Source organism: Micropterus dolomieu, linkage group LG17 (genome assembly GCF_021292245.1).
Source record: "Micropterus dolomieu isolate WLL.071019.BEF.003 ecotype Adirondacks linkage group LG17, ASM2129224v1, whole genome shotgun sequence".
NCBI lineage: Eukaryota > Metazoa > Chordata > Actinopteri > Centrarchiformes > Centrarchidae > Micropterus > Micropterus dolomieu.
In genome coordinates, this window is record NC_060166.1 from 29,340,603 (window position 1) to 29,362,854 (window position 22,252).

The 22,252-nt window shown below is 42.5% G+C and overlaps 1 protein-coding gene across 1 annotated transcript in view; it reads right to left on the reverse strand.

The window, feature by feature from the left end:
• The window catches only part of robo2 (roundabout, axon guidance receptor, homolog 2 (Drosophila)), a 250,147-nt gene that overhangs the window by 60,302 nt on the left and 167,593 nt on the right, over positions 1-22,252 (reverse strand). Inside the window, exons 3-5 of the mRNA XM_046073265.1 lie at positions 5,609-5,766; positions 5,199-5,319; positions 4,658-4,796 (exon numbers count right to left, since the gene is read on the reverse strand). Of these exons, the coding sequence (XP_045929221.1) occupies positions 4,658-4,796; positions 5,199-5,319; positions 5,609-5,766 (418 nt within the window). The remainder of the gene's footprint in view (positions 1-4,657; positions 4,797-5,198; positions 5,320-5,608; positions 5,767-22,252) is intronic.

The window sequence follows — 22,252 nt, forward strand, 5'->3', positions numbered from 1 at the left end:
CACACCTCTATCATACACAAACCCACGCCCGCACACACCACAAAGGGATTGAGTCAGAAAGAAGGCTTTTCTGCTGAATGTTGCAGGGGCTGTGCTGTGGAGGTCAATGGGGACAGGGGGCCTGAATACAGATAGACTGCAAGACCAAAGGGGCTCTGATAAAGCACAGGAGAGGGCACACAGGTCCAGAGCAAACGAGGAGGGAGAGGGAAACCAAAGGAGGACAAGATCTGGGCCACACACTGAGCGGGCAGGCATGGGGAGATAACACATACTGCCCAAGTCTTTTTACTGGGATTCGTAGACTATGGCAGAAACTCTTCTACTTGGAGACACAAAGCTCTCTGGGAGCAGCTATTGTGTGCATTTCCCAAAATTCAGATATTAGATATTAATCTGAAACCGATAATACTTCAAATGACTAAAATGTCCTGTTTACGTATAACCGAATGTGGAGGGTATAAATTCAGTTACATTATGAAAGGGTGCTGTAGATATACAAAAACTCTTTCAGAGTTCTCATAGGGTTTTCAGACACATGCTACAATCCTGCTGCTTGATGACACCTGCCAAAGGTTTTTCTCATTACTCTACCATCTGAACCTAATCTTATGTATATTGTAAAAAAAATGAATGAACCACATTTATTTCTCTAGGGGAGGTTGGGTGATTTTAATATTACATGTGCTGGTCAGTGATTTTAATCGCGCCCGGAGCGCATATATGTGATTTTTCTCATACCCTGGTAAAAATTAAAGCCCCGGGTTACTACTGTTTTTCAGCACACTTATTGGTCCTCTCATAATTTAAGTCCTGTCTTGAGAGGCCTTGTATTTTTGAGTTTTGTTAGGTCAGCACGCAGTTTAGAGTGCTGTTGAAGAAAAGTTTTTTGTGACCCGATGGCAACATACTCTTTGGGAGCATAGATGATGAAGGAAAAAAGAAAAGTCATTATGAGAGAACCCCGCAAGCTCAACAAATTGGATGATCTAATTTCAGCTACAGGTAATTATTCTGTCATGGCTAATCTGCCTTCCTATAACTAATTTTATGTGTGGTGGACTAAATGTATTTAACCCTAACACCTCACAGACTCCAGTACTGCACTTAAGTAAAGGTATAATGGGAATTCAGAAAGAACAATTTGATAATTTGATAACATTTAAACCTGAGCTATACTATCGGACTGTGGTACTATGAGACAGTACAGGCTGGGGCTAGCTAGTTAACATGCAAACTTCAGTAGATATCTCTGCCACACAATCTTTGACATAATGTCAGAACTGTTATTTCAGCACATTCTGTTGATAATCGTAGTTAATTTTAGTTTAAACTAAAATTCTGGGCATATCTTACATATTGTACCCTTTAAAGAACCAGATCCTGTAATTTAGTATTGGGTGAAATACAGTCCAGAAAATTTGATTGCCATCACCCCCTCCCCCCTGGAATATTTATGTCGTCCGAACCGGGTCTATGTGAATGTTTTGAGAAAAAGTGATAAATTGAGCTAGCGTGCAAAGACAAATATGAATTACACAGTGCTTCAAGCAACTCATATGAACAAGGTAACCTAAATATTTAGTAGCATTTAACAGGGGTAAGAGTCCATGCAAATGATCTCTTAATACACAAAGAACTATCTAAGGCCTGGTACACCCTACAGGATGTTCAAATCTTAACTGATTTTAAAAACGCAGGATACCTCAGACATAATGATAGATTTAACTGATTGGTAATCGTAAGAATGCACACTCCAGATGATTCAGTCAAGACAAATGACCACACAATTCGAGTTTACTAAATGATCTCAGAGTGGCAATTCCAGGGGCTCAAAAGATCTCACAGAAACTCACGTGATAAAATGTGACTTGAAAAAAACAAAAAAAAAACTGTATGCGCTATGTTTTGCACAAACAAACAAAAAAAGAACAAACCTGCAGATGAAGTCATGGCTAAGAAGAGTGCACAACATCCAGTTGGTGATGCTCTCCGTTCAGCTTGTTCACATTGGCTATCAAATGTTTAATATTTACAATTTGAAACCGAGAAGACTCTGATCCAGTTGGTACCATTAATATTATAGTATGTATGTAAACCCCTTACATTACAGGATTGTTTGGGCAGATAATTTGTTCAGACCAGCCTTGAATCGGGAACACCCCCGATTGTTGGGAGGGGTATATCAGTCCCAAAATCTGCCAGATCATCCTCTAGTGTGGGGCCAACATTAATTTCCAATCTTAATTAATGCACCTGTTGCTCTTTGACATTTTTAGCCATTCATTCTAACTGCCAAACTTTTTGAATGGTTTCACAGGGATATGCATTGGGATATCTCATCATTACATATACTGAAAAATATGGAATTGACTTATTTCATTAGCATACATTGCAGTGCCAGGGCCTGTTGATAAGTGACCTCGAGCAGATAAGCTTGGTCATTTTAATTTAGTTTTTATAAACACAGTAAAAGACCCACATAGAGGTAAAAGAGCAGCACCGTTGTCTTTGTCCTCTAATTGAAACCATTCTCGAGCTGTCTCTATCTCCTCTTCAATCCCTCAGAGACTGTAGCCAGTGCCATCCTGGCGTTCTTTAGGTCTATGTGCCAGTGTGTATGTGTGTGTGTGTGTGTGTTTGCCTGGAAGGCTGCTGGAGCCACTGAGCATATTAAAGACCTGTTTACTCAGCTGAGGCTCCATTTCTCTTCTTCCTAGTATAAAAGTCGCACACACCCAAAGACACAGGCATGCACAACGCGTGTAAAAGTACCGGCAAAGGCAACTTAAAACAATTTGATGGTAAAGAAGGAGTGGTCTTACTAAGTCTCTCTTTCTACAGCTTATCATAATAATAAGGACAGTGTAACCTTTTCGGATAACAGCAAACAAAGACCCCTCCCCACTATAGAGGTGCTTGATCTTTAGTTGTCTTTTATTCCTATGGTAAAGACGACTCCTGATACAGCTACAGACGCCCACAGTGTAATAACACAATGGCTGTGCTACAGTAGCTGTTATTTTTCCTTTAGGAAACCATTCTTTTGTGGGGTTTTAAACAATTCCTCTGTCAGTCAGAGAGAGGCCATGTTTCATGTTTATTAAGTGAGGATAAGCTGCAGAGAAAGCAGGAACAGTTCGTCACTTAACAATATGAAGAGTCTTCTTTTTGGCGTGCAAGAAAGGCAGCAGAAAATGTCAGAATTAGAATATCGCAGTCTTTATGCTTGCTTTCTGCTTCAAAGCAAAACTGAAGAATTAAATATAGCGAGGAAAACAAAAGCTCCCACATTGTAATTACAAACACTGCAATATTTATTCCTTATTAATTTTCGCAGTGTCTGTTTTATGTGTTCAGTTCTTTTTCCTTATCCAAATATGATGGCAGAACTTCAAAGGGATGTTACAGTTAGCAAGGACGGAGACATATGACACTCATCCTACTCTGGTATAAATCTGTTAATTAGTGTACAAAATGAACTTATTTCCAGAGCCAACTCCCTATCAAAGACATGAGTGAAATACTTTTTTGTGTTTGCTTTGGCACAGTGCTCATGTCCCACTGCCCAGTGAACCAAATCCTTATCAGACACAAACAACCCGCCCACGCTCAGCTCTGCAGCTAGCCTTGAGAGATGTCAGGTCCACTGAGTGTATGTTTTATGAGGTGATCCAAGCAGTGAGTGACTGGCTTGCCGGCTGGGAACATAACGCTGGTCTCTTTGAAGTCCACTCCTGACCATTACACTGCTGTTGACTCTGAGTCCAGTGACCCAGGGTGAAGCAACAGGCCAACACACAGGAACAAACAAGAGTAGTATCACCATATCATCAGTGGCTATTTACAGGAAGTGAGCCAGTCTATTGGCTGGCAATGATGCTAGATTTTCTCAGTATTTTATAGACTTTTGTTGCCTTTTCTTTCACCAGTCTCTGTTTTTGCTACTGTGAGTGAATGCATACATCATGCCAGTGAGGGCACACTGACTGAATGGGGTTAAATGTGTAAGGGAGGGAGTGATTATCTTCTAGGTTTCTGAGGTGTCTGTGCCAAGATTTCACCTGAACACCTGCACCTGTGCACAGACACTTGAGGGCCACGTCAGCAGGCATCCTCTGTCTCTTTGTATCACCTGTCATTCTATCTGTCTCTCTCTCTACCTGTCTGCTTTTCAGTGTGCCAGATGCTCGTCTAAATGTCTACCTTTCAGCGTCCCTGCCCACTTACCTGTCACTCAGTTTTAATTGTCTAGCTCAATATCTGTTTGTCTTCATGCAGACCCCTTTCTTGACACGAGACATGTTACAGTTGCGAGTACTGTCTTGTGGGGCACACCAGGGTGGAGTCATTTTATCCTGAATGTGCAGCCAGGCCAGGTGAGAGCTCGAAGTGTGGATTATCATTAGTCATTAGTTTGAAACAGTCATTCAGACTGACAGCAATACCTCCACATCTACTTTCCATTAAGTGCAGCCTGTCACATCAGTACTACACACACACACACACATACTGGTATGCAGAGGCACATTCAGACTTAAATACTGTAATAGAAGAAGGGTGAACTGTTTGCTCCTATGAGTCGTCATTTTATCACTGTCTTAATAAACATTTCTTACTTTGCCTTTTTTGAGAATATTCTTGTAATTGTACATACCTCCCACGAGGAACATCAATGTCATCTTTTCTCCAGCGCACATTTGGCTGAGGGTCTCCTTGTACCTGGCAGCGGAACTCCACCGTCTCCTCTTCCAGGACCACCTGGTTGATGGGCCTCCGGAGGAAGGTTGGTCGCTCTGCAGAATGGGCACAGAGCATAGAAATAGATAATTTTATAATGCGATGAAATTGGGTTGTGTCAGTATGTGACTATACAGTACATGCCTTTTTAAACACTTTTTCCCCCCACACAGTGGCCTTTTCCTACTCTGTTTTCTCGCTTAAAAATTCAGTTTACCTCATTCTCTTAGTCTGTTCATTAGCTCTTCTATGATCATTATATGGACAAAGAAATATAGTAATGACACTAAAAAGCATGACCAACATGAATTATAATTCAAGTGGGAAAACAAACCCTAAAAGTATTTCCACTTTTTAGCTTCATGTCCATTAGAAACACACCCCACACTGTGTGGAAGTCGCTCTGCTACATCACTGAGGACCAACTGTTTCTGGGGAACTGGACAAATAAAGCTTACCAAACACTGTGACTTGTGCTGTCTCGCTGTCCCTCTCTCCAACCATGTTGGTACCCACACAGATATACATGCCAGCGTCGCTCTTTCTTGTGTTGGAGATCATTAGCTTCCCTCCTCGAATCTGAAGAAATACAGATAATACATTTTCAATTTATTCTCACCATCCCCCAATTCCCTCCAATTTTTCTCTTCCTAATGCATTGAAGTCCTTCCTTATTAAACCATTTTCAGTCACTTCAAACACATAAAAAACACACATGAAAAAAAGGTCAAATGTGTTCAATGGCAGATGTGGCATTCCAGATCCAAGAGCTTTTTGTGCGCCAACACACTAATAACAGACACACAATAGACATTGACAGTTCTTCCCATTCAGTCCAGGTATTATTACAGATGGTAATAGTACTCACAGTGATCCTGTCATCCTTGTCGTCAATTCGCACTTTGTCTTTCTTCCAGTAGATGGTGGGTTCAGGATGGCCTCTGGGAGGAACACACTCAAGGATTGCCGGCTCTCCTGCTGCCACCACCGCATCTGTAGGGTTTTGTCTGAAATCATCGCGCAGCACTAAAGGGGGGAAAAAAAAGGAAGAAACGGTTCAGGAAGATTATAGTTGTGTAGCATACTGTTCTCATGGCTAAATGTTTAAATTCATTATTTTCAAAATGTCTTCTTATGTGTTACATTGTGTGCACTAGACAGCGTCAATGTATGCAGCTTTAATCGTGGCTATTTAAATGGGATGTGCAGCTTCATCTGACAAGGCAAGCACACGTGAAGGCTAATTGGAGCTAATGGAGGTCCCTGTGGAGGTAGCAGAACAAACAGAGACAGAATGCCCTGAAGCCTAGTGTCATTCACATGTGAGAGCTCACAGGGGTGCAACACTGCTTTACTTTGCTGGCATGTACACACATAAACACTTACACACAACCAGATACGTGCAAACACACAAAAAAACAGTGGGTGGTCTGATGAACAACTGTGGCCTTGTATCTAATCACCCTCAGGTAGGCCTTTCATCACAGAGATAGCCTCTGACCCTGCATAGTGTTCAGCAAAACACATAACGCCGGCTCATTATCAAACCAGGAGAGCTGCTGTGTCACACACAAACACGCATGAGCACACAAAGGCAAATGTGAAAGCACAAACACACTAAACTAACTGTAAGAAATGACACCTTCAGTCAATGGGGTATTCAGAGCAGGATACAATGTACCTACAAATGCATACATACTACATAATGTAGTAAAAAAAGATTTAAAGACAAACTAGAGGTCGCTCTGGCTCTTGCTTGCTGTGTGCATTCAAACAGATCTCCATTTGATCTACAATAAATCTAATCCGTGGAGTAGCACTTTAGGAATTTCAGCTTCAGCAGTGTCCATCCAGCGAGGGACATATGATTCCTCTGAAGGATAAAAGGACTGAGCTCGTTGGAGGATGTTTGAAGATGCTTGAGAAGAGCTAAATTAAGGGCAGCACCACAGGTCCTTATGTAAATTCCACATAGCACTGGGGACAATGGCGGGGAGGGCCAGGATTATAAGAGGGGGATAACTGGTCCCTGCGCTCCAGGCTTCTCTCATCTCTTCATTCACTCTTCTTACTCTCTCTGCAGAAAGCCGTGCAGCCATTGTCTTCTTATTTATTTATTTAGACCAAGGGAAAGCTGTGTGGGGGAAGAGAGGAAGCTTTCAACCCAATTATCCTGGGGATGTACAGGGTTACAGAGTGGGACTTTTGTGTGACATGAATTCAAATGAAACCTTTACACAGGGGTAATAGGAGACAATACAGAAGAGGTATAAGTAGAGGTGTTCTCCCTCTCATGCAGCGACCTCTAATCTAAAGAGCTACGGTAATTAGCCAGCTCCAGAGTGGCCGACCCCCTAGCCAGGGTGGGCATAACAGCCATCACCACTGGGCTCTCCGTATTTGCATTACAAACAAGTCCTGCTGTTTAAAATCATAGCCTGGTTTGGACCATACACTGGCTGTTGTTTTCAAGATCACATTGGATTTAATTGCTCCTTTCCATTCATTGCTAGCACCCATGGGATTTTGTCAGAATCAATTTCCTTTGAAACAGAACAGTGACAAAAGAAACACACATTAGGTGCATCATTACGGTGCTTGTGCCACGCTGTCTAATCTAATCTAATGCTGCACAGTGCGTCACAGTAAATGCATCCCTACCCTGCAATCTAAGTAAATACACAAAATGTACAAACAGAAAAATAAAAACAGATCAGCCTCACACTCCAGCAAATAAAATAAAATATACACACACTTGTTGAGGACAGGATAAACACAGGGTTACAAACAGCTACAAGCAAACAAACAGATGACACATCACTGGTGAGGGGATTATGCCCTGTGTGTTGGTTCAGGGTTTGTTAATACCAAGACAACACTCTGAACAGATACTCTTACTAAGTAAATGAGGGGAGGGGCCCATCCAAATACACTTTACCATACGATCTAATTCTAACTACAACACCACAGTCATCAAGGTCATCCTCCTAAGCACACACACAACTCAAATATTCATCACCTCAGTGTAACTTTTGCTTTGCTTCATTACAGTATGAGCATGTATCTCTCACATTGGTGCCTGCGGGCACCTTCATGGGCTGTACTACACGATGTCAGGGATCATAAGGCAAGTGAGTGCTTTTATATTAGAATCATGATATGACTGTTGTGTTTGATGTGTGTATCATTAAGTAGGTTTGTGTATATGCTGTCAGAACTGTGGCTCCAACTCTGAGCTCCTGTAGGCATTCAGGCCCGAATCAGCTAACAGACGTAAGGTAATTGCCTTTCTATCCCCCTGAAACACTCAGCTCTTCTTCAATTGAAAACATCTCACCTCCCATGGAGTTCCAGCAGGCCCCAAACTCTGCCGTCTTGCTCACTTGCGTATTAATATTTATATATTTTTACATTTACACCCCTCTGTTGGCAAGTGCTACATCTGTTAATCTGGCTGCAGGCTAAAAAGAACCCATATCTGAATAATATTAATCTGCCTTTGCCGCTCGTATTTCATTTATTTATTTATTTCCCAAATATCAGAGGAGTGGGCCGATTTGAATGAAGGAGCATCAGGCAGGGGGCAAAACGAGGCAAATGTGCAGCTCTTTCAGCTGGCACTGTTTCAACGCCTCAAACTTAAAGGGGAGGGAGTCAGGCTGCAACATGCGCTGTGAAACAGCCAAGGGGTTGAGAGTGGGGGTCTTTGCCAAAATAAAAACACAAAGGAGACACCCACACAGTTACTTTGTAAACCAGATTGTACATTGGCAGGAGGAGGCCTGTGCCAGCAACCATTAGTGAGGTCCACCTGTGTGTGTGTGCTCTTATCTAAGATAGACTGAGCACACAAAAAAATCATTCTGACGCATATACATGACAACAAAAACATCCGGCATCAAAGCACAGAGGTGGCATGGCAAGGACAGGATGGGAGAGATATTCTGAACAGTGCACCCTCTTCTCTAACCTAAGATATTACTCACTGGAGGGTGACACTTCTTGTCGGTGAGATTAGTGGGGAGCCTTGACTTAGGCGTCCAGCCTGCATACTGAGATAAATGCTGACAAATAGATTCACCTACAGGAGTGTACCTAGCTTTGGTTCACAAAGGTTGCACTCACTGCCATAACACCACAGACTGATGTCTAAAACCAATTTTGACATTCACATTGCTTTGACAGGCCTTCTCCACACACACAAATGACTTTACACAAACCCTGACAAACTGTGAAACATTTCTTAAAAGCTGCAGGGTCTTGTATCTCTTTGTAATACTGCAAATGTTTGTGTACGTTTGTGTGGTTGTTATTACTTTTCCCTCCCTATTTACTGGAGAAAAAGACCCTCCGTGCTTTCATAGATATTCTCCTGGGTCAGGGGCTAAGAAACACTGAGAGAGATTACAACAGTTAGAAGCCTGGGGCCATACCCCAGCACCCAGACCCACCACCTTCTACCCACACTCTGATTAGAAAATAAACCATGCACACACACACACAAACTCGGAGAGCTGTAGAGAGGTAGCTCCAAGCTATAATATCATTTTGTTCGAGTGCTTTTTGCGCTTCAACCGGCAGAGTGCTATTATAATACCGCCATTTTCAATTCCACCCTTAGAGAAAAGAGACAATATATATGTCACTTGACAAAACATACCAAACCCACTCTATGTGCTGTCATTGATGTTTAGTATTACTGTTGACGCTGAAGGCAGGAGAAGGATAATACCACACTATATAATACTACACTGTGAAAGGAGATGTGCCCCATTTGTCTGGATGCAAGCTCTCTCCAGCTCTGACTCGCTCATTTGCCCTCCCACCGGCCAGAGCTAACCTTTGCCCCCCATCCAGATGCAGAAATTACCCCCTCAGCAGGCAGGCAAGCAGCAGGTTCACACATATCCCCTATATTCCTCCACTAAGGGGTTGCAGGTCAGACCAGAGAAACAGCTGCAAAAATATGGCCGGCTGGCGGTGCCCAAGGCTGTACCTCCTCTGAGAACTGAGTAGAGACTCATCATTAGCACAACTCATCACCATCTCTCTATGTCTACCTTATTCTCTCCTATCACAATCAGGGGTCGTCCTTTTTCTTTCTATTTCTTCCATCTTCTTAGTTCATCAATTTCTTTCCAAATCCCACAGCATTGTCCCATGTGTTGCATCTTGCCCCCTTGACTCACTTTCACTGGCTTGTCAGGGCTTTCTCTGCACTGACTGCAGATGAGGTTTTGCAGATGAAGCCATATACATGCATACCCAATCATTCTTCATAGAGCATGGCCAAGCCCGATATGATCTCCACCACCATTCTCCCTATCTGCAAATCCTGAGCTAAGGGATTGTAAATAACACTGTCACTTTCACAGATAAGATGCAGGAAATATGGGAAAAAGTGAAGGTAAAGAGAATCATATGGCCAGCAGTGATACCATGTGGGGGGAAATCATGGGTGGTGATATCATATGAAATGTGAATCTTTAACAGAGCCTTTAATGTAATAAAAGAGACAGAGCATGTGTGCTCCAGTGAGAACGCCAAGAGGAAAGAGGCAAGACATAACACAACACAACAGGTCAAGGTCAAACTGAGGAGAGGAGTACAAAAGTGCTGAATAGATGGGGCTGACTGTAAATAAATGGAGTGCATTCCATCAAACCCATACCACATACTGTGAATCTACCTCTGATTCAGTAGATAAGCCTAAACAAACATCCTTATTTAAACAGCAACCCCGTTCAAAGCTCATTTTTCAAACAGCATCTCTAATTTGGCCTAACAAGCCCCTAGGCAGCACAGTAATGACAGTAAGACCTCAGTGGGCTATTCTGCTGGCCAATCCAGGAGAAATGCATGAGATGCTCCTGAGAAACAATATAATTAACTCTTAATGAACCTCTTTCCTTTACACAATACCAACACACACACGAACACACACACAGACACACACACAATTCAATTTAGCTTAATCCATGCTTTATGGTAATGTATAGCTCATTAAAATGTTAGTTAAAAATCCATTAAAATTCACTTGAAGTAGTAATGGCTTCATTACAGTAATATGCTGAAAAGCAAAGAAAAAGACAAGTAAGGACAAGGAGAAGAAAGAGAGCAGAGCGACAGCTTTCTAATCACTTAATTGTGTCTAAAATGGAATACATTTGCATAATAAATAATGACGTGCTGTATCCTCCTTTCTATCTTTTTCCATTTTTATAGCATTCTGTAATTAACAGGCACTACAATTAAAGATGCATTTTGCCCCAAAATGATTTTGGTGGCCAGTTATCATTCTGTTGTCTTGTTTATGGTCATGAATGTGTTTTGGGGGGCTTGGCAAATGCAGACAGTGTGCTGAAACTGGAGCTGGCTGATACTGACAAACAATGTGCCCATGGGTCTTTGTGCCTGCTCTGATAAGGCATGATGTTGTGCTGATGCTTGTGCTCAGTCCAGAATGGACACTTTACAGCCGGGAGGGGGAGTAAGACGTAAAGGAAGGAGAAGAAGGGGGGGGTCGGGGGTTGTAGATGAGAGCGGGATTGATTTCCTGCCAATTCCAGCACAGAGACAGCACAGACAGAGGTAGTGAGGCATCATGATGGAGCAGGTGGGTCTGTTCCTGCATCGGGTAAAGGAAGAGCAGCGAGGACGTAAAGTGAGAAGAAGAAGAGGAGAGGAAGTAGTGCACTCAGGCAGACAGGCAAATGCCTCCTGTTAATGTCTTCTCTCTTAGTCTCATATTGCATCACTCCTACAAAAACTTGATAGATAATATGGTATGGAAGCTGCTGGAGTTATATGATAAGGAATGTAATAGTGCTATGCAAAAGAGTGGCTGAGTAGGCATATTGAGAGGTGAATAGTAAGCCGCATTTTGGAACATCTGAACACACTGAAAGCAAACTCCCTTTTGCAGTTGTTAAATCTGCTCTCACTACATCTTGTTACGACTGGGATATTGATTCTTATCAAGAAGAAAATTCTGGATAACAAGTTGGCCATTGTTTCCTCTTTGGCCAGGATGTATATTTAACTCTAGTGGTCTCCGGGCCTCTTAATCTGGAGAGACTCAGGAAGCCAAGTCACTTTGAATCAGCATTGTGTAACACATTAGAAGTAGGCTAAATGCTCAAACTGCACACAACTGGACTTAATATGTCCAGGGGAACCCACAGGTCTTAGAATGGAAAATTAAACACATGCTCGCTTGACTTTTCCCTCATGAGTATAAACTTAATTTTGCATACATACATAAGAAAATACCAACCTTTCATTTGCCATATTGTTCTCCTCACCTCAACCAATGTCTTACTATCTCATTATCTTTCCCCCACGCCATCTCTCCCTCTCACTTGCAGTATTATAGTTATATGTATAACCCCCCACAGTTTTCTCATGTGGCTGTTCAAGTGTAACAGATGTCATAAGTCCAGCTGTGACACAGTGTCGCACAGTAGAGTAGTAACTCCATTGAAAACAGGAGCAGTGTTAGAAGCCACTAGGATAGAAATTTTGCTGGATTTGAAACAAAAGTCAGAAATGCTCTTTGTGACGTGTGTGTGTGCGTGTGTGTGTGTGTGTGTGTGTGTGTGTGTGTGTTTATCTTCAAGATATTTGTGTGAGCTCTGGCCTAATGACATTGAGGTAGTGACCTTCCACAGGGAAAGATAATCCCCAGGATGCTGCTGAACTGTGTCCATGCTGAGAGAACAGAGCTGGATTTCCTCAGAGACCGCATAACTGCACACACACACACACACACACACACACACACACAGAGTGAAGAGAGAAGCTTAGTTGCTTATCCGGTGTGGCATCCTTGTACGGGCATCTCTGGTGAAAATGAAACCCCCGCAGCCTAGTTCTGCAGTCCATTGTGCGAATCTTCATATAATCTTTAACAGCTTTCCCCCTCTTTTTCTTTATGCCAACTTATTTACTGCAGCCCCTTCCATATCTATTTTATTGTTTTGCTCTATAATTGGATTGGCAGTAACGGCGTGCAGAGAGCCGTTAGGAGCTTGTAAAAGGTGTCACTCCACGATGGCAGCCCCGTTTTAATTAAGCTCTCGGCTGGAGTTGAGCAGCTTTTATCTAGCTTGGTCTGATGAGCCCCAAGTGCAAATGCGCTTCACCCTGTACTGCAGGACAGGCAGGAGGAAGAAAGGAAGTGTTTACAACAGCTGTAGGCAGCCCAGTTTACTGTACTCAGCATCCCTCCCTAGACACCAATCTACATGCCTGGACCAAGAAGATACTGGGAGACATCATAAAAATTCTGTGTGTGTGTGTGTGCCATTACTGTCTCCTTGTGCTCATTGTGACAGAGCCCCACCCATCAGTAGTGTGCAGTCATGTGTGTCTTGGTGCAGATGCAGAGCCAGCCCCACAACATGGCGGCAGAAAATGGGCACAAACAAAAATCTACATGAACTAGGTGAACAGAAGACTGATCTCACACTACTGCTATAAATTCTGAACTAATCCTACTTTACTGTCCAGCTGCGTGTGAGTCTATGTGAGAATCAGTATGTGAGGCTGATGCTGTAGGCAGTGCTGTATTTGGCATAATGATTAGAGAGGTGTTCATCACAGTCCTTGCTTGCCTGTTCAACCCTCCTCAATCTTTCTAATGGCCTCCTCAGATCATCTTTCCTTCAATCAATACTGCCTGAAAGGAAGAATCCCACACCTAAGGACACTTTGTCCCCCAATGCAGACCACAGGTGACAAATTTTCCATACCAAGAATCATCTGGTGGTCCTGGATCAGAACTTCACAGAGGACTTTGAACCTGTTCTGATATCCATCAAATGTAAAGGTCTGGGCATTTTCTAGGTGGGTGGCTTGGACGTGGGGGTGATTACAGTTAGATTTGTGAGCAGAGGAAGGCTGAGATCTGTCAGTGTGGTGAAAAGAAAGCAGGCAGCAGATGTGATGGGGTGTTAAATCACATGCAGCCTTGATGCAGAGACATTTAAAGAGATTTATTGATCACTTTATAGATCTCAACTCTTGAGGAAGAGCAAAAATTAAACTGGATACGGAGATGACCTTTACAAGAGCCTCACCACCCATGGACAGGGATTTTTTTCCCCGTCTCTATGTCCCAGTGTGTATGCGTGAGCTCTTTACGATTGAGGGGGAAGAAGCAATTCCCCATTTAGTCAGAATGTGCATCTGAAAATTCCTGTCTCTACAACCAGCACCACTATTATCCCAAAGATGTGCTATATACTTTATGTGCGTCTGCTGACGCGTGACTGAATGCTGCACATAACATCTAAATACTTGGAATAAATTGTAACAGTGCTGCTGCCTGCTCAGCAAATGACTGCTACATTAGGCTCACCTAAGTACCACACACTCATACACACATATTACAATTTCAAGTGTCTCTGCTGCAGAGTCAGTCAGTTTGTATGGAAAGCAGTTGCCTAGTACACAGCATAGCAAGAAACCAACGGCACTAATAGGAAACTGATCACACTATACTTCACTGAAATAGCCGCAGTTACATTCATATACAGTCCATTAGTCAAAAAACCCTAGGAGACAACAAACTCGCACACAATTTACTGTATAGCTGGTTCACATGTTTGTGCATTTACATGCAATGTGAAAGACTTCAGGGTGTGTGCTGAAATGCTCTGACATTAACTAGCTTATCGGAGCATTTAAATGATTTATTGAAGCTATAGCCTCTCTGGCGTCATTCTGCAGAGGAGCTCTACATCTTGACAGAATCCGCATGACAGTCCGGTTGCTTATTTCACAATCCAATTCATGTTAATTGCATTACAGAGGAGTAATTGTGTTAGTTCCATCTGTAATCGGCTTACTGCCTCAGTGCAGCTGGATATACCTGTACACCAGGCTTATGTAACCTGCGTGCTAATAGGGGGAATATCATTCATTTCAGGGCATGGAGTAAAAACCCAGAATACTCAGTCAGGTAATCTGGCTTGCTGGAACAGTTAGTCTGTATGTAATAACCCTTGTGTGTGTGCATATGTGTATGCGTGTGTGTGAGTCAACCCATGCTCATATTATCATGCAAATGGGAAACAATCTGAAACACACCACTGGCTGCCATGCTCAGGATCAGTGCAGAACACTGTGTCTAAACCATTCCTTCTCTGCCCCTCAGCCTTCCCCTTTTTCTTTTAAAACCTCTCCATTTCTTTCCTCCTGGTTTATCCCACCCCTCTTAAATTGTTTTCACATCAAACAGGTAGATTAAACAGTACTGTTTCACATTGTTGGTAATACACACTTGTCCAATACATCTATGCAGACTGGAGATGTGAGGTTAATCATTTAGGCAAAGGAACAAAGTTAATGAGGCAACTTCTATTCCGAAGCTATTTGGAGTTCTGTCAACAGTATTGACTGTACTGCAGATGGAAAAAGATATCGTTGGAGGGCACCGATGACCTATATAGCAAGGAGAAGACAGTGGCTGAACAGCAGAGATGCACAGTGATCACACAGCTCTCCAGGGCACAGATTCTGCAGCAAAAGAAACAATGCTAAAAGATATAGTGTGTGTATGTGTGTGTGTGTATGTGTGTGTGTGTGTGTGCATGGGCAAGTGTTTCTACTTCCATCCGTGCAGTGTCCTTGATCTTTAGAGTCCCCAGCTTTCATATCACACAGTAGGAGAAAACAGGTTGAGATCAGCTATACTACCATTACCACTTGCTGCCATGCAACACACAATCAATACTCATTTCACCTGGCAATTAGTTAATAATTCAGTGAGCAAGAACTACTGAGCCAGAACTGCTAAAGATAGAAGGTGGGAAGGGGCTGGAGTGGGTATGGCTGTGGTCGGCCACATGGCTGCTGTGAATGACGCTCATGCGTGTGTTTGATACCAAAGCTCTGTGCATGTGTCTAGTAAGAGTGAGAAGATAAAATTAAGTGTTATTCTCTGGGGTGTTTCAACCAGTGAATTAAGGGACATTTGCTGATAATGAGAAGCAAGGCTTTATTACTCTACCAAGATTGGGATGCATAAACATCAACATGTGGTATTGGACATTATGTCCAATACATAATGTGGTACTAATTAAAAAGAAACTGGAGACAGTGTTCAATTTGTACACTTTCAATTAAAAAATTCTAATTGATTCCAAGCATAACTTGGATGTCTTATAGTCAGTGGACAGCTGGTCAGCTGGACACTCAAAAGAGTGAAATTTATCAATTTACCCTTCACTAAGCCACGCCCCCCTTAGTTACTGTTGCTAAGTCCGACAAACTGTCGGACGTGTCTGACTTATCACAGCGCTGCCACTGTCTATTGCTTCAGTCCCTGGGGAAATATTGTCTAATTTTTGGAAAAAGTGATCTCAGAAGGAAGCAGGCAGTTTTGCAATTGCATTGTGCATTTCAAGATTGTATTCAGGCTGTCAAACTAACTCAATCCGACGTGAAAAAAATAAAGACAGAAGCTAAAGCCTACCAATCACAGAGTAAAAGTGAACCACCGTATTACCTCACTATTGAGAAAGAGGACAAAAATATCAAGGATTAACAATGTTCCTGTAAAGCTCGGTAGGTCTCTAGTCACCATTACAATCATTAAAAAGCAGAACAGTAGTGCTTTATAATGTTACATTCAGTGGGAAGTTAGCTAGCGTAAGTTTGTCAGACTTAGCAACAGTAACTAACAGGGCGTGGCTTAGCGAAGGGTCAAATGGCACTTGTACGATTTAACGGACGGTTGACAAATACTACTCTTAAGGCTCGTGCAGACTACATGACTTTCAGCGTCGACCAATGGCCGTGCTGTTCAGACTACACAACTTGCCGTTTTGTGACGAGAGTCTTGAAGTCGTGGCATTCACACTACGTGACTGATCGGTGACAGGGGGTCACATACTATGCAAGCTGACAACGACTCTGTCACCCGACGGCTGGTCTCCAAACCACGTTTTGTCAAGGAAACACACGTGAAATGACGCAACACTACACACGACACAGCTGTTTGTTATCATAAAGATCGCAATCATAAAAGAATATGAAAAAGAATATGGGTGAAACAATGGATTACCACATGCAGGTTGCAGGGATTGTCTGAGCTACAGAGAGAGCTGGAGGTGAGTGAGTAAGTGTTTTGCAGTGAAAAGTAGCTGCCTGCTCTGCCAGCTGCCTGCTCTCATTGACTGGATGTGGATGTCAAGTTGGCCGACTCTTCCAGATATTTGGCATGCTAGATATCTGGCAGACATCGGCAATTTGTCAGTGATGCGTCGGGGAGCCGTTTTGATGCATCCTTGTGTAGTTCACACATAACGACTTGTGACCGCTGATAAACCGCTGATTTACCCCTGATCACAGCCTGGGCTAAAAATCATGTAGTGTGAACTAGGTTTTCTAGGTAATAAAAAAAAAATTCCATCTAAGCTTTAGGATAGAAGGCACTTTTTTTTTTCTTTGATTAATTCCAGGTCCTTGGAAGGTCACTGTGATACAATGACATTTGAAATGGTCATGTCTAAGCCCAGAAAGCAGGACATTGGGGAGCCATTAGGCGAGACTTCTGTAGTTGGGGTGGACATTTATTGGGGCTGCAGACACCACTTGAGCTGCTTTTCTTTCCTCCACTGGAATCCCTGATTGCACACAGGCACTGCACTCTCAGATCAGTGGGGGAGGTTGACACACACATATCTATGATATAGGCACACACCAACAGACCCTAACTCACACATATGCGCGCACACACACACATGCTGTAAACCCCCCTGTATGTCTGAACACAGAAACAACCAGACGCACTGTCCCCTGGGTAATGAAAGAGCATTGTGAGACTGCGGTTGCTGTAAAACTCAATTAGGGTGTGTGGTTTTATCAGTTCTCTCAGTTAGAGCTACACATACAGATAACAGCCTTCAAACGATTGTGTTTTGCATGTCTGGTGATGTGCCCCCTGCTGGACACACACAGCCAAGCAGGTCCATGCGGAGAATTAGGGAGTGAGGGGAGATAAATTACAGTGATCATGTATTCTGGGTTAATGTGTTCTCCATATGAGTGTCTGTTTTGGCAAATGCTATTTCATAACACTATACATTCAACAGAGGCAAAGCCTTCCCTAATAATCAACAGCCTACTGCACAATAAGAACCACATGTTGTATGTGTGTATCATTCAACATATACAATCATACATTTAGGTCTCAGCTGATGCACGGAAATCGTCTCCCTCTGTATGGCATGTAATTAAACAAAGATTATGGCTGTTTCCCAGTTTCTGCTCGGCACGTCTCAGAGCTGGATTTCTTGCCTTCAAATGACTGTAGCTGAAGAATGAAGTGGTGGCTGACACCAGACTTATCCCTGTCTTCAAACACCTCCATCTCACACAGCCACATAAAAGAGCACAACAGAGTGGTGGCAATCGCAGCTGCCGTGCTGTGCAAGCCTCTGCTCCACCACAGCCGTAAAAAGAGCTACTTCTGTATTCATGTGCCGCATCAATCTGGGACTCTTTGATGGCACAGATCACTGTCAAGATGCACCAAACATACCGTATGGCTAGAAAATAGTGTAAAAACATAGGATTTTGTGTGGGAAAGCACATGTGTGTATTTGTGTGACTGTGACCCTGATTTAGATGATTTAATTAAAATAGATTAGCTAATCATTTTCAATTTGCATTAGCATTATTGAATATCAAATGCCATTTTAGTGACTTTTCTCCCAATATTATTGACTTCCCTGATACCGGAGATGCCCCTGCTCAATAGGAGTCAAGACCTAAGTAGCAATTTAGTATAGAGACAAGGAAAGAGAGGGGCACGGTGAAGTGTTTTTTCAACATCTTTCATTATTCAGCCTTAAGCCATGAATAACTGAATCCATGATAGCAAGAATGTATTTTTATACAGCATGTCTGAATGTGGAGGAAGCATAACAAGCCACAGGAAAACACCCTCCTCCTCTAAAACAGGTCCTGAAGAGCTACGCGCTCCATTCATGCATGACTGCTTCCTCTACGTCCATTTCAGCATGGATCTCTGCACCCGCAACCATTTAAAAGAGATATTCTCAAAAAATAAATAAATAAAGATAGTTTAAATGTCTAGTACTTCTAAGATATGTGTTACATTAATGAGCCATTGAAGATGGTTTGGTCAGTGAGAGAACTTTGTTATTATAGCTACTATTAACAAAGGGGCCATAATGGTCTGACCCTGTTTCAGTCCAGCCTTTAAGAAATAAGCCACACACAGTGGTCCTGCTACACCGACTGCTACTGAATTAAATATGAGGGCACGAGGGGAGAGGAGGAGACATGAGTGGGGAAAAGAAGGCGGGAGATAAGAGGAGATGGGGCAAAGAGCCTCTGTTTAAATAGCAGAAATGTGACATGGGAGCACTCTGCAGGGGGAAAGGGACCCCTGACCTCACCATGCCACAGTGACAACTAGCACTTAGCATTCTCCACAGGAGTCAGATCTCACCAGGTAATTGTTGCATGTTTTACATCAACATGACCCTGCAGCACCGTGCTATAGACAAACACACTGAAACAAACAACGCATGTGTGTTTGCTTTGTCACATTATAGTGCAAACACCCTTGCCCAGCTAAAAACCTGTCATTAACACAGATAATTTATGGCCACTCTTCTCTAGAGTACTCAGATGATTGAAGCCGATAATAATAAGTCGGGGAAAAAAACAACTAGCAGTTCAAAATTGCCTTTTCGAATTCATCTGCTGATTACCATAATCACTTCATGGCTGACAATACTTTGTAAATGTCTGTGCTATTAATGCCAGCAATTATGGGGCTAAATGGAAATGGGCTGTCCGTGTGGACGGACCCATCGATCTCAGCAGATAAAGCATAAACAAACCCAATCTTATGTTTGCCACTGTGGAGTGACCCCCTCCTGCTACCTTCATCATTACTATCTATGAGTTTTGTCCAAGCCATTGAGGAGGAAAACTTTGCTCGCAGTTCTACTCTACATGCCAAAAATGGCTCCTAGACCAATTTATAAAGGTAATTTTACTGTGAAAGTGGATTCATTTTGAGTTCACAGTGAATGCCTTTTTGAAATGTAATGGCTGCTCTACTCTACACCCCTCCAGAATCTGCCTCTAGACTTCGCCTCAAGCTGTAGATCACTCTCCCGTGAGCCCTCACTTCACTGTCAGGCCAGCAAATTCCACCTTCATTAATAGGAGCCACTCATGTCTGACTTAAATTAACGTACAGGCTATCAATTAGCTTGAGCGAGGCCAGGCATAGTGTACTCAGGGGGAAAGGAGAAAGGTATCCTGGATAGCTGCTGGACAGAGCAGACAGTTAGTACTATATCTTTGCCATCATTACACCTTTTTTCTCTTTTCTGCTTTATTTTTCCCTCATTATCTAAAACTATTCTCCTGTTCGACAGTGGTTTCTTCTTTACTCAAGTAATTTACCTTCTTTTAACAGAACGTATTCCTCTTTCTGTAAGGCTGCCTTAATTTAAATCACTTAAAACAGAGTCAAAAGGCAGGCAGCTGCTTACCATATACAGAAGCAGTATGCAGGACAAAATGTCCACACCACATGGCTCTTCTCATTTGCATGAGTGTTTGTTTTTTCAACAGGTCAAGAATAGCAGGGTCATTTGTATGGCTGCCTTTGCCAAATTATTCATACAGAAATGAACAACATTCTAACCTTATGATACCACCATAAATGTAAATACAAAAGATAAACTAAATTATTTTCTATAACACTAAAATGCTTTCTCTTGATTATTCATGCAGCCATCCATCTTCCCATCTACCCTTTTTCCTTGATGAGTTAATTTCTCTCGCATTGCCTGTTCTCTGAGTGACCCTGACGACCCAGGAGAATCTCCTAACAGGCTCCTCTTGCCCATCGGAATTGATCGTCCACAGCACCCTGTCAGACGCGATCGATACATCATTCCTTCAGTAACAAGCCCTGCTCGCTTGCCGCCTCTTCCTTCCCTGCATCGCTTTACTTCCATTTTATTATTATTTCTCACAGTGGATCGATGCAGGCAAACAGTCCCACTGTAAACCAGACCACAATTAGAGCAGTGTCTGATCTTCATGTTGACTCTATCTCCTTCACAACAGCCAGCAAATAAAACACAAATGATAATGAAATCTAATGGGATTCTGTGGAATTAAATCACTAAAACAATGAAGAGAGCCCAGCCACAGCTCTGAACCAATAAAGATCATGATAAAAGTATATACCAGTCGATATCTTATATGCTCATAAGCTTTACAAGCCAGAAGAGCAGCTTCTCTTTTTCAACAGGTAAGGATGAAAATTATGCAAAAATAACAGTAAGAGTAAATGTAACAAAAATAAAATCAAATAGAAAAAAACAATGTATTTTTTTCAGAAAACAGGAAAAAATATAAGTAAGCACATCTATACTTTATTTACATAGATACAAAAATATATTTACATACATGTGCCAACTCACATCAGAGACAGTGATGACACACTTGAGGAAATGCAGTTAAAACTTGAGATCTTTTTTCACCACATTAAGTGGATCTCTGCAGGATTAAATTACATTTCTAACATTGAGCGCGGAAAATGACATGCTTTGTGGTAAGATAATTTAATAACGAACTCTAGCCTTAATTAGGCTAATTTTGTTAGAGGGAGCACTAATGACATACTTAATGTTGAGATGTCAGCATTTTTTCCCCAAGAACTGTAATGAGATATTCTTTCTCTTTAACATGTAGGAATTTTCAAAATTGAGGTTAAAACTGTCAGTGGCTACAACAGAACTGATTTCTGCGATGTCATTGCACAAGCAGCTTGTTCATGGAGAGACAAAAATAGACACCGAGCTAATTTGATCATTAAATTATAGATTTAACACGCCTGTGTAGTTGGGCCTGAGTTTGAGGGTAGGCCTCTCAGAGTAGCGCTGATGATGCGAGAAAAGCTGTCTGCTTGGTGCAGGCGGTACACAGGGCAGCAGTGTGGAACTGCAGGAGTAATTAGCAAATCAGGCCCCCAAGCTCCCTGTGAAGTCCAGCCTTTGAAGGAGGGAGCTCAGACCGATCAGTGGCCCCTCTGATGTATGTTTGTGAATCTTTCAAGGGAGTGAGAGCTGCTAACGAGGCCTCATCTATTACCATTTGAGATGTAATTAGCATTGTTGGAGGAATGGAGCAGGACCAAGCAAAAGTGGCTCAATCTGGGCTCTGTGTCCCACAGGGCAGCAACAGCAGGAGGATGAAGTGAGTGAGTAGAAGGGGACTCCCTGGAGAGGACACAGGGCCTCAGCAGCCCTGACTCATAGGCCCACCAGATACATAGCCACCATACTGGAGCACAGGGGTGCATCAAGGCTGGCAGAGCTGGGCTCTTTGTTGGCGAAGAAAGGGGTTTCTAAAACAAACATATGCATATGTTTCTCAGCCCCAATTAATCTGTTGAAGTACCTGCTGTGCTTACTGGTCAAAGTTTCTGCTCTTTTAAAGGCAAACC